This window comes from Lissotriton helveticus, chromosome 3_2 (assembly GCF_964261635.1).
Source record: "Lissotriton helveticus chromosome 3_2, aLisHel1.1, whole genome shotgun sequence".
Taxonomy (NCBI): domain Eukaryota; kingdom Metazoa; phylum Chordata; class Amphibia; order Caudata; family Salamandridae; genus Lissotriton; species Lissotriton helveticus.
This window is the reverse complement of record NC_136062.1, coordinates 24197297-24210998: the sequence shown is the minus strand read 5'-3', so window position 1 is coordinate 24210998 and position 13702 is coordinate 24197297. Positions and strand designations below refer to the sequence as shown.

At 47.2% G+C, this 13702-nt stretch overlaps 1 protein-coding gene across 2 annotated transcripts in view; it reads left to right on the top strand.

The window, feature by feature from the left end:
• Positions 1–13702, top strand: part of LOC144826433 (transient receptor potential cation channel subfamily M member 7-like) — a 1864676-nt gene that overhangs the window by 1764583 nt on the left and 86391 nt on the right. For both annotated transcript variants that reach the window (XM_078684758.1, XM_078684759.1), the window contains one exon: positions 231–282. In XM_078684758.1, coding sequence (XP_078540884.1) covers positions 231–282 — 52 coding nt within the window. The remainder of the gene's footprint in view (positions 1–230; positions 283–13702) is intronic.

The window sequence follows — 13702 nt, the reverse complement described above, 5'->3', positions numbered from 1 at the left end:
CGCGGTAATTTTAAAATTGCCACGTACAACGGGAAAAGCCGCCGCATCGATGCAGTTAATCTGTCTATTAGACTGTGGAGGACAAAAATTCATAGTGAAAGCATTCTCTATGCCCTTTTGGAGTGCTGTTTCTCAAGAAATTGTAGTTTTATAATGCATATTATATTTGATAAAGCTTATAAATTGAGATTAATACACACAGTATTACAGTATACTTTTTACTTTTATAGGAGTTGGTGAGAATTTAACAGACCCCTCTGTGATAAAAGCAGGAGACACTAGGTAAGAAAAGTCTTCTAATTAAGGTAAATGTGGATGTGAGTAATTCATTTATTTGTGTACAAGTATTGCTTGCACATTATGAGTAACTGCTATTGCTTGCTGTGGCCTTACATGAGGATGATGTAGGGAATTGGTATTGAATTAAGTAAAAGGTGTTCCCCTTGAATTTCAACACAACCAAATGGGAGGTGGATTATCCATTATGAGGAGAAAGGGACTCAGTCAAAAAACCTGGATGTAGTGATGCGTAAAAACTCTGAATTAATTGCTCAGGATAATGGCATGAACCTGAGCAGACTAGATCATGTGGGCGATGGACCGCCTGCCTTTGTCCATGGCAGAAAAAGGACATATAGGTGGTGCTGACTCGACTTTTAAAAATGGTGGTGCTGACTCGACTTTTATATTTGTTTCTGAATGTACTAATGATCCCAACTTCAGCATTTTTGAGGCGTTACAGGCGACTGTGCTTACTTTAATAGGGTCTGGGGATCAGTGCAAAGTAAGATGAGAGGTCATCGTTTGACCTTATGAGAAAGGAGTTATGTCCGTCCCTGAGTCTGAAGTACTTTAATGGATTGAATGGATAGGTCAGCGATTCATGGGCATACCAGAGAAACAGCTCCACGCTACTAGAATATGGATGAAAGTACATACTCACAAAGGTAGAAAGTCAACTGCTCAAGCCTGCCTTGTCCCCCAAGCAACCCCCGAAGGATCTGAAACTAGCCACTGATTGATAACTATTCTGGCTGAAACAGACTCATGACATATTCTTACCAGTTTCAAGAAAGTGCACCTACTTCCATGCTGTGAAGGACTTCAAAGAGGGAATGATCATTCAGGGAGTTGAGTCCCTTCTCTGCATATATAAATACCACAGATGCCTGTAAGTTTGAAGTGCAAAAAGTGTTCACAATGTATTCTTCCTGGAGCATCAAATATACATTTTGACTGTTCTCGCAACACCTTCAGAGGCATAAGCTGTGTCAATTTTCACAAGAAGGTTGTTCTTCATATTGATCATAGATGGGTGTCAGTAAGATGAGCAATTAGTTTTTTTTGTTGGGTTGCGTAACAGTGAATATTACCTTTGGGCATAAAGAGAAAAAGCACCACCAGTAATCACATCCTGTATAATGTCAGCAGCTTTGAAGCCAAAAGGTTAACATACCCTTAATAAAACTCAACCATGAGTCAGCCAGAACCCGAAGCCTTACCACCAGAAAGGCATTTAAAAGCTTCCTAAATTGTATCTATCATGAATTGCTCTGACAGGGATCTCTGATGGCTTTTCAATCATTGCAAGCTCTACATTATCCAAAAGTGGCTTATTTCAGTACCGGACATCCTTAACTTGGACAGGTACAACTCAGAGTAGTAACTGACAAAATTATCTGATAGAGCCCCATCCATATTCTTGAAAAAGCCATCTGCTGTATGGCTATTATGTACTAAAGGGCTAGGCTTCAAACTTCTGAGATGCCATCCCAGGTTTATCTCCTTTGCCATACTTCCTGGCACTCAAAGTAGTATTTCCAAATTTGACTTCTTTCTTAGCAACCTCCCAGAAGTAAAACAATGTTGAGCCTGAATATCCAGAATATCATTTGGGGCTTTTAGTGCACCCAAAGTGAGCCTGTGGTCTGACTAGCTTGGTCAATTGTGGTCTGACTGATTTTAGGACTTTGGGGTCTTTGTAGATACACACCCTAACCCCAAAACTCTCGATATATACCTTTATGGTCTCCCGGATCACGCTCATATTGGGGACCGAGCTGAGATTATTCTCAAATTCTAAATGTTGTCTCAGATGTTAGGTTCATAGTTAAGTGGGTAGGTTTTTCAGGAATATGTCAAACTCTACAAAAGAGTCAATGAGGTACCCAGAAATGAACCAGTAATCAATACGAGATAATGTCATGCAACCTAATTTTTCTTACATCTACGTGTCACTAAGCAACCTCTTGAGTCAATCAATCAATAAATACCTTTATTCGATTTGAAAACAAATCATAAAAGCATATATAAAACCAAACATACATAAAATATCACTCTCCGATACAATTCAGTTCATTAGAGCAGGCATTGGATGGTTGTCACATGAATACTACAGCCCTGTTCGATCAGACTTTGCGAGCCAATAACCCAGGAACCCTTCCTCTCTTCTTTAGTCGCCCCTAGTTTTCCTTAATTTGACAGCGACTCTCAAGAAATTAGCCACACAAAATAGGGTATGTACATCTGAAGAAAGCTATTAAAACAACAAGACTATTCGCGCCTGTCTAAAACCAGCTCGATTTAATAAATCCTTTAAAAACTTTTTTCCTGGGAAAAGCATAGTACGGGCAGAGAAGAACAAGGTGAAGGGTATCCTGTGGAGACATATTGTCGCAGCCACAGGGCCCTCTCTCTCCGATATTTTTAACAAAACCTGCCAGTACCGCTAGTAAGTGATGGAAAAAATCTAACCTAAAACTGGTAATTAAAAGTCTATCGTGTGGGTACGTCATTAACTTTAAATAAGGTTCAATTCCCAGGGTTGTCTTTACTAGTGTATGGGCTCTCACTGTTGGTCAGCAAGTTCAATTGCCTCTCGATGTGCCATGGCGAACCTTAAATGCAGGCTTTAATCTCAACCCTGTCCTTTGATCATATTGATTCTGGTGTATTGAACAAGTCTGCCCGGCCTAACTTGATGAAACTCTTGAGTCAATGATGTGAAAAAGATTGCATAAGACAATAGACCAATCTCGCTTATGACCGTAGATGTGGTGCAGAAATGGCAAAAACCCTGCAGCCATACTCACTCTACAGGTAAATAGAGTTTGGGTGAATGAGAGAGGGGTAATAAATAATGGATATAGCCCCACAAGTCCAGTTATTGTCCAGCACCAAGTCACTCCCCCCATTGTTTACAGGCTTTTTAGGTTATGTAAACTCTTACAAAATAACACTGTTAATAACTTGGTTGACATAGCATGACCATAAACCTCCCCACTTGTCTGCTTATTTGATGCTCCTTGATAGAGCAGCTGAGCACCCTGGCAGGTTCCAGGCAATGCTTAATTTGTGAAAGAAAGAGTGTGGGTGCCCGAAGCTCAGAAGCCGGCAGCCGGTGCAATGAATCTTTGGCGCACCCGCCTACCCCGGCTGGTAGTCTTTAATACATTACTAGATACTCCCTGCCCCTTTTTCTCTCTTTTACAGGGTCCAGTTGTCTTCCTTTCTGACGGTTTTGCTGTCTTTCTCTTCCTCCATCTTTCCGATCATTGTGTTTTTCCTTCTCTTGCACTGAGGAAATATCTGATGCAGAAAAATAAGTGCCAGAGCCCCCCCACCAGCAACCACTAACTCAAATTAAGCACTGGTTCCAAGAACACTCTGCAGTCCCGGGAGCACCAGCAGTCAACGCACGTGCAAATGGTAAACTGGAATAATAACGTCTTATCTAAACAGGGAAAAAATGTTCAGAGCAAAGTCCTAAGGAGAGAAGTGAAACTAGGAGAGAGTGAAGGTAAACAATGAGAGTCATGAATGGTAAATGACACAGACAGGGCCGGACTAGGAACCACAACCGGCCCTGGCAAAGTGCTCGGCCGCCGCCCCCCTCTGCCGAGCTCTTTGCCGGCCGGTTTTTGGCCGATTTTGGTACAGGGCCGATTTTGCAGCTATGCTGCAAAAACGGCCCTGTAACAAAATCGGCGCCCAGGGGCCCAAAACCGGCCCCACCCATGCGGCGCACCAGGGGATTGCCCGGTGCCCGCTACGGCCAGTCCGGCCCTGAACACAGAGAGCCCTAAAACCAATAAAGTTGAGAGGCAATTTCGTCTGTTCCTCTGTCTCTACTTAAACTAATATATAGAAGTGCCCTCTAGCCATTGTTGCGTTCTTGGACACGTGATGTCTTCCCTTATTTTTGAGTCTTAGTTTTCTGGGGAGGAGCATAGCATATTTTTACACATTCTGTCAAAGCCTAATGTTGCTAGCCAAAAAAAGCCTAATTCAAAGCATTGATAAAATCTGTGATTATTATCTCTATATTTTCATGAACCAGTTGATCTCCCTATCTCTTCAGTGAAGGGGTCCTTTTCCCTGCAGAAAAGTCCAAAAAGGATACCTAATCATATAGCTACACAAACACAAATTCAGAAATTTGGTGCATTCTCCTCATGAGTGTAAATTTGAGGACCACACCACGCAAATATTATTCCACCTTGGTTGCCCCGCCAGGTCCATTCTTAGCCCACATAAGCTGTATAAAAGTCTGCATATTTAGTCATTTTTCATTATCACTCCTATTGTCATTCTTTGTTTCTGATATGCACCATTTCACCATGGTCAATCCTTTACCTGCTTGTTCAGGCACTCACGCATATGATACATTCAATATGGCGAAAGTCCCTATCTTGCTAGCAATTGTAATCTAGGTGGATTGCATGTCCCTTGGCATGGTTTTCCATTTAGGATATGATGCATCAGTAGTTGAAGAAGTTGAATAGTAAGCAGATAGATTTCAGGATTTAGCAGGTGCCAAAGAAATGTTCTTGCTATCAAATGGCAGCTTGAACAACCTGGGAACATCTTTGATCATAGCAGAGCGTGGCCTTGTGGTAGCACTGGAGTAATACTGTAAATGCCCCTCCTAAACAGTGGCTGAAGGAACAAGATGGTCATGAAGCTACGGTGGAAGAAGACAGGGATAGCCCCAACTAAGAATCACTTTAACATTAAACAGCCACCTGAGATATATGGAGCAGTCTATGCAACCAAAGGTCCCAGTGAAGAGTGTCCTCAAAAATGAATAAAGAGGAACAACAAAGTGAGATTTCATGCAATTCCACAATGCCATTTAGACAGAGCTTTATCAGTAGTGGAAAAGAGTATTTGAGCCAATAAAGAGAGCTGCATGAGTGGCACAATGGTGACGCTAAACCTTAGGCACGCCAACTCCTCTACAAAGACAGCAGTGCTCCACTTGGGGGTCAGTCCATGCATGGCTGTGTCACATTAAAGTCTTCCGGCAGATGACCTTGATGACCAAATGATCATGAGTAGTATAAAGAAGCAAATGCAACCTCTTGAAGTCACTAATCCAAGGAAAGAAACCACATGAGGACACAGGAGCTCTCCCACTCCAACAACAGGCCTATTGTGTATTTGGCGCTCTCCCACTTAGTTCCACTGTACACCCTTAACTGAGTCTGTTGGACAAGCTGCTCACAGTGCAGGTGTAACCTCATGCCAACACTGTACACAGGGAATTAGTGAAAGGACGAGTGGCTGCTTGAAGACACCAGCCGCCTTTCAAAACATTTGGCAACCCGCCCCGCAATTCAAAGGGGACATAGATCCCCTTGCAGGCAGGAACAATGAGTGACTACACCATGTGATCTTCTAAGGAGCATGATCGGGGTGTGCACTGATTGTGCACCACCTTTCTGTGATACACACTCAGTGCACCTCCTGACAGGCTCTTTGCGCTCATGCCACAGTGGGCAAAATGTTTCCTCATTTGCATGGAGCCATGCCCCAATGCAAATTAAGATACACCCCTATTAGATCATGCAGGTGCAAAATTTGTGCCGTCGCGATCCGTATCATAGAAGGTGTTGGTCAAGCATCTTCATCCCCTTTAAAAATACTACACTGGACTGGGGGTGCTAGGAGCAGGCACTCATCCTGTTGTGCACCCAGTGTATGTTATGTACTACAGCCATGGGTGTCCGCGGGGGGGGCAAGGAGGGGTGCTTGCCCCCTCCTGGAGCACCCCTCCTTGCCCCCCTCCTGCAGACGCCCATGGTGCCAAAGTCTGGAGGGCCGACGCCTGGGAGCTGGCACCATGATCCTGGGACCCGCTGGAGCACGGTGACAGGGACGGCGCTGCAGGATTACAATGGAGGTGAGAACCAGGAGGGGGACTCCCCAACGGTGTGGTGACCTCGCGGACAGGAGCATATGGCCCTACAGCGCCAGAGTACTAGGGCTGGAGGCAGGTGCGCAACGCCCATTGGACTCAAAGGGCTTCAGCCACCTCCCCAGTCGTGTGTGTCAGCCCGGGATGAGACAGCTTCCCAGGCACACACACAGCCGCACCCGAGTACTTCACAGGTCTTTTAAAGACTTTTGCTTGTTAATGAGGCTTTGATGTCCCCACCTGCTTAGAGCCCCTGCAGCTCCACTCTGCCTTTTGCTTGAAGAATCAGCCACCCTCCCCGATTTCCACACCCCCTCGCTCCCCCCCCCGAAATTTGACTCTAGTTGCGCATCTGGCTGGAGCTGAACCTGGAGGTGTGCAGCTTTTTCTGTGCCTATCGTGGCATGGGTCGCACGAGAGCAGGCTGTTGGAGATAAAGGCTGAAAGCTAAAGCTTAATATAAATTGCCCGCACCAACGACTCCATTGCTAACTAGCACACAGGGCTGCACCCATTTTTTAGGTCTCGCCTACGCAGCGCGCATTCGCTGCATAGGAGGAGACCTGTAGCCATCGGTCCCCTTTTTAAGCCACAACAGTGCAGGCGTTCCATTGCCTTCAATGGCAACGCGTGCATGTGTGGCTATTCCCTTGCGGGCTCGAGCGCTGACACCATATGTTTGTAATTAAATTGCAAACATATGGTGTCAGTGCTCGTTCCCGTAAGGGAAGCAGGCGCAGGACCCTCCTCTCTCCCTCCCCCCTGCTGCCAGCGCGAGGCGCAGCGCGCTTGTTTTTTTGGGGTTTGTCTGAAACAATCCTAAGGCGACCATGTTGCAGCGGAACATTGGGACTAATAGCTATGCTAAGATTATGTAATACCACAATAAAATAGTATTTAAACGTTACTCCATGTAAGGTGTGTCTATGTTTAAAGTGCTGTGTATGTATTTTTATTTCCGTTCCAATCTCCCGAGATCGCATTTGTTTGTTGGAGGAGTGCCATAAGTGTGAGTTAAAAAAATATTCGGTTTAAGAGAAGCGTGTGTAAATCGTACCATTCACAGGACACAGGGTGGTCTAGCATTCTTAATGGCGTTGTCATTGATTCACTCTCACTTCCTGTTCCTACAATGATTTTCTTCTAAGTAGTTTCTTCTTCCAGGTATGCAACCACTTCCAGGGTAGTCTTGTCGGAACGCTGATGCTGGCAAGATGCTAAGGGTTTTTGGATTCCGCTTATCCAGTGTGAAATATCCGCATCCATCCTTTCTCTGTAGCAGGTGCATGCCGCACGAAAGTCCCGCAGCATATTCTTTACAGCCCCTGCTCTTTTTTGCGGTAGATATTGTGAGCGCTGTGCGTCTCCCATCTGTTGTTTGATTAGGAAGTAACACAGATGCTTTCCCCGCACTGGAATTGGCGGAACATTGCTTCTCTGTGCTCAACAGAACAATAACCGAAAAGCATAGAGTGCTCTTTATGGGCAACCGAATAAAATAAAAGAAGGCACTGGCAGCAGTTTTGGAATAATCGTTTTTTGAAGCACACTACAAAATGAGCACAATTGCCAGGTTAGGCTCCGTTTGTATAGAGTCTGTCATTCTGAGGGCTCTCTTGGTGCTTTTAATTGGCAAGTCTGATATTTTGCTGAGTTATTTTGCATTATTTGACCTAAAATGTTTCTACATACTAAAGCATCGTTCCGTTGCCATTCAGATTGGGTATCTCCGTTGGGAACTCTCAATATACATTCATGTAATACCTCATTCATCATGCATTGTGTAGACTTGAAGTATTTTTAACTTTTCATATTAAATGGCCATGTACGAACATTCAGTTGATGTGACCTGTGTTTGCACCGTGAATATTTTATAGATGCACAAGATGTGCTTTTCCGCCATCTAGTGGTTTCAATTAAAACTCGTGTATTTTCTAATTGTCGGTTTTATGTTGGCTTTGAGTATGTGTCTCCTCTGACTCCCTCATTTACATGTAAAAGACAACACTCTCGCTTTCTTCCTTCCAAGCACGTGGGAAACAATACTTACACTTAAACTACCTACTTAGCTATGGCTTGACCTGCTATTATGCTCTGGGTGACCAGCCTTCTCCTCCTCTGCACGCCTCCCCATTGCATGCTTGTCATCTGCATAGATCAGATCCATGCCTTTGCGTCGCCATGAAAACTGAATGCAACAGCAGAGCGGCCCAGGCGCGCACAGCCAGTCCCGCGATCACTGCCTTGTCTCATGTGCACCCTTCGCCATCTCGAACTCTGTCTCTTGGGGCTCTGTCTGTTGACATGTAGTTGCATACTGTTAGAAATGGTATCTCTGGCTGGCTAGGGCTTGCGCCAAAACCAGGCAGAGACCACCACTCTACGTCAGGGCAAGGGAGGTACACACCAAGATAACCCCTGCTCACCCCCTTGGTAACGTGACACGAGCAGTAAGGCTAAACTCGGAGGCAATGTGAGTTAAGTGTTTGCGCACGCACCCCAGAAACAACACCCAAGGCCTACCACAAAGGAAACTCCACACAAGGTTATATGTAAAAATAGCCTTTGTATTGAACAAAACATTAGATAATAAATACACACTTTACAATGTGCCATAGGCACGGGCAGAATTTACAGGGGGTAGGGTACATGGGTCAGGGCCACGGGCGCCATTGTCAAGAATAAACACTTTTAGAACTAGCACTTGGTAGAACATAGAACAATCACTTTAGCACCAAAATAGAAAATAGAGCACACAACCAGTAACTACTGGTAACGGGTAAGTACCACCTACGCAACCCTAACCACCTTAGGAGAATGTCACGCAGGGAACCAGGACCTTACTAGCAACACCTGTACTAGACAGAACAACCACCTAAGTATCACTATACATTTAGGGGTATAGGCATAAACACATTACACATGATGCATCACAACATTCAGAGGTGTAGGGAAGAAAACACATGATGCATAAACATACATTCAGCGGTGTAGGAAAAAGTACAGAAATCACATAAGGTATAAATTCAAACTATCCCCAGGCCAACTGACCTCTCTGGAGCTAGGACGTCCAGTGTCCCAATGTCAGGGCAGGCTGCGCAGAGCAGCCAAAGGAAGATGCACCAGGGGCCTAAACGTAGCAGCTGCCCACTAAGTGCTGGACAGCTGGAGAACTCCTCTGGGCTCAGTAATAACTATGCCCCCTTTTGTGGAGTCGCTTTGGCTCTAAAGAAATATGTCACCACTGGGGGAGCGGCCCGCTGCCAGCTGGGGCAGCTCTACCGCCAGAAATGCCCCTGGGGTCGTGGGAGCCTCCTGGGCTCGAGAACCAAAATGCCCGGTGGAGCCTCATGGGCTTTAAGTCAGAACTGCCCCTGTGACTGTGGAGCCTTTAAGGCTCAAGACCAATGCCTTAATGCCCCCTTTCGTTGGAGTCCCTTGTGGACTCTCCGGAAACAAAAGATGCCCGGGTCACGGGGAGCCTCGTGCGCTCTGAAATACAAATGTGCCCCCTGAGTCCTCGTGGGCTCTAAACACAAAATGGCCCCACCGTTGGAGTCCCCCTCCTGGGGACTCGAAGCAACTGTGCCCCAAAGAGCCTCTCTGGCTCTAAACAACAAATATGCACCTGAGCCTCTCTGGGCTCTAATGAACAAAATGCCCTCAGCACTGGGGGAGCGTGCACCACTGGGGGGCGGCACAGGCAATGTGCCCCGACGCCTCCCTCTCCTATACTGCACCGGACCCCACTCACCGGTGTCTTGCGGCGGCGTCCTCTCGTGGCTCCCTGCACCGGCGGGACTCGGGGGAGCTTCGCAGGTTGCTGGCTGCTTCTGTGGGCAGCGCGGGGACTCCTTCTCTGGTCGTCGGTCTTCCTGGGACCAGGGCTGCTCAGGGACGCCGGTGAGTCTCTGCTGGGCTTCCCCAGGCCGGGGCAAGCGGAAAGAAGAATCAGCCGGTCCCGCCCACGTCCGGGCGTCTGGTGCCTGGCTTCCTGCTTGGCCCGCAGTACTTCCGGGTCGCGGCGGCGGTAGCCAATGGCAGCGTGGCCCTGGGGTTGTGGGGGCGGGCACAGTGCTTCCCCGAGGATCCCCGGGCCGGCAGCGGTGATTTTGAGGGGTAGGCTCCCTCGGTAATTAAATAATAAAACGGGGAGGCACCCGTGATGGACTGGCACTACCCGGCAGGGTAAAACGAGGGGTAGGCTCCCTCTAGGCTGGCATAACCCTACAGCAAAGAGTCCTTCTCAGGAACAGCCAAAGAGAGCCCTCTTGGGAACAAAGCGCCAGGCTCTCGAGGAAGTCCTCCAGCAGCAGAAACACGAGTCCTCAGGGATGGGGAGACCCCCAGCAAAGGGCAGCCAGGCAGGCCATCACGCAGAGACCCCCAGGAAGCAGCAGCTGGGTCCCGCGACGGTTCCTGCTGGCAGAGTGCCCTTTCAAAGTAAGCACAAGCACACCTACACTGGGTTCACAGCCCCTTCTTTTATACACATTCATCCTTTGTCTGTGTGCAGGGTGGGGGAAACCAGTCACAGCTGGTTTTGGAGCACTCTTGATGTGCTCAGCCATCTTTCCTATTCACTGGCCAAACTATGGACATCAGTTGCACCACAGGGGGCGGAGCCAGCATTGTGTGGGGAAAGCCCAGCCCTATTCAGGTCCCAGGTGCACCCCTCCCTCACATCAGCATGCTAATCTCTCCACTCACCACCGGGGCAGACCCATCCTGGCTCACCAGCCAGCTCCAGCCAACCACATGCCAGCACATTCACTGCACACGCACACCCATGTCTAGAAGTGGCACTTCCACACTAGACACATTCACGCCGCACACATCATTGCGCAGCATTTAATCACACGAGTCTGCACATACCAGATTCGCACCTGCACTCCCCACGCATCAGGAACTAACATGGTCACAGACATTCCCCATGCATTCCTATGGGAGGGCAGGCCAATCTCACCACACGCAAGCACTTTACCCTGGGACACAGGGAAAAGTGCGCAGAAACCAAAAATCACTATCACCAGGTCATCATTAAAAAGCAAAAAGTTCAGGGGTGAACCTGCCAGAAGGGCCAAGTCCAACACATACCACCACTTCCTGTCTGGCTGTCCACGCGCACAGCGATATCTTCTACTGTGGCTGCTAAGCCCCTCCCGTCTCCTAGCAATACATAATCCACTGACAAGGGGTGCATCATGGGGTGGGAATATTCTACTTTTATTGGTGCACATGTTGCACAGGGCTGATTTGGGTGTACACTAGGAGCTCAGATATATGTAAAAACGTTTCCCTCTATTTGTAGTTACTATATTGTGGGCGAGCATGAACGTGCAGTGTGCTGTCTTAAGCAGCATTGACACTCTCCAAATGAGATATACAAAATACGTTTAAATATGCCTAGGGTTATGTACATTATTTACATATTCAACAGGATCTTTTTTGTGAATCATGTGCAGCATGCGTATGTTATCACTTCAGTGGAGACTAACTTGTACGACACCAAGGGCCAATGAAAAACGTGCTGCCCCAGTGTTATTCCATATATTTGAGTTTGCCACACTCACTGCATAATGTATCATTTTCTGCATAACCTATTTCTATCTCCAGCGGATAAAAAGTGAAAAAATTGCTCGGCATGGGGTTAGGTGATCAGTGCTGCAACACTTTACCACCAAAGATAGCTGGTCACCCTCAGTTATTAATTGCAGTCATCAGACATAACTGTTGCATTGTTCGCCCCGTGTAATTTATTCAACCTACCTTATTATTTTGACACTCCGCTGTTAATATTTCCAGGGGGCTTGCTTACCTTTCAGAAAGCTTTGTGACTCAGCCTGACTCAGAGTAGCATAGCGCCAAAATTCACCTTATAGCGTGACTCTCTGCTCTATAGTAAATACCCATAACAATGTTAAAAATAAAACTACAAGTCCCACAATGCCTAGTGCGAATGACTTAAAAGCCATGAAGGGCTGGTTTCATTCAAGAGTCAGGCAACTCGGTAGAGCGCTTTAGGAACTCACGGTGTGTACCTCTGCTGGGGAATCGGATTGAGCTGCAGAAAACCAACAAAGTAAATGGTTTGCTTCGTTTTCACTGCTGGCTGCATTTTATAGACCATACTAGGTCTGTCGTTGGCTGGCAACCCTTTGGCTTTGTCAGGGCCTGTTCATGTTTTATCGTTGTTTTAAACGGTTATTACAGGGAAACTGCTCGTCCCTTACAAATATAACAAGCATTGGCGTAGCCAATAGGTCTCGCTTTTGGGACCTTATAAGTTTTTAGGCATGCCTCTGTGTTGCTTCTGTGTTGATGTTGTTGCACCAAGGATATTGTGCTGCATAAATAAATACTTATAAGGTCCCAAAAACGAGACCTATTGGCTATGCCAATGCTTGTTGAATCTGTGCTCTCCCTTTCCACCGTGGGTGTTTTGGTGGATGCCTCCTGGCTTATACTGGTCCCTTATTGAAACGGACTTGCACATGTGAGAGACCTGATGCAAGGGTCAGAGGCATAAGCTGTGCAGCGTTTTAACCCCCACAATACCATTGCCCACTGCCTTATATCCCTCTGTACCCCACACCTTGCTCTCACTGCCTTATATCCCTCTGTACCCCACATCTTGCGCTCACTGCCTTATATCCCTCTGTACCCCACACCTCGCGCTCACTGCCACAACATATCTCTCTGTACCCCACACCTTGCGGTCACTGCCTTATATCCCTCTGTACCCCACACCTTGCGCTCACTACCACAACATATCACTCTGTACCCCACACCTTGTGCTCACTGCCACAAAATATCTCTCTGTACCCCACTCCCCGCAGTCACTGCCTTATATCCCTCTGTACCCCACACCTCTTGCTCACTGCCTTATATCCCTCTGTACCCCACACCTCTTGCTCACTGCCTTATATCCCTCTGTACCCCACACCTGGCGCTCACTGCCACAACATATCCCTCTGTACCCCACACCTCTTGCTCACTGCCTTATATCCCTCTGTACCCCACATCTTGCGCTCACTGGCTTATATCCCTCTGTACCCCACACCTCGCGCTCACTGCCACAACCTATCCCTCTGTACCCCACTCCCCGCGCTCACTACCTAAAATCCCTCTGTACCCGACACCTCTCGCTCCCTGCCTTATATCCCTCTGTACCCCACACCTTGCACTCACTGCCTTATATCCCTCTGTACCCCACACCTCGCGCTCACTGCCACAACATAGCCCTCTGTACCCCACACCTCGTGCTCACTGCCACAACATATCCCTCTGTACCCCACACCTCGCGCTCACTGCCACATATCCCTCTGTATCACACTCCTCACACTCACTGCCTGATCGCTCACTTTACCCTGTCATTCATCTTCTACGTGTTCTCTCCCCTTCCACTGGTTCTACCTCTGTTAACCCCCTTACTTCTTTTAGTAGCTTACTCCTTTCTCAATACCTCTACTTCTTTTTCTCTTCAGTAACATCTCTCTGACA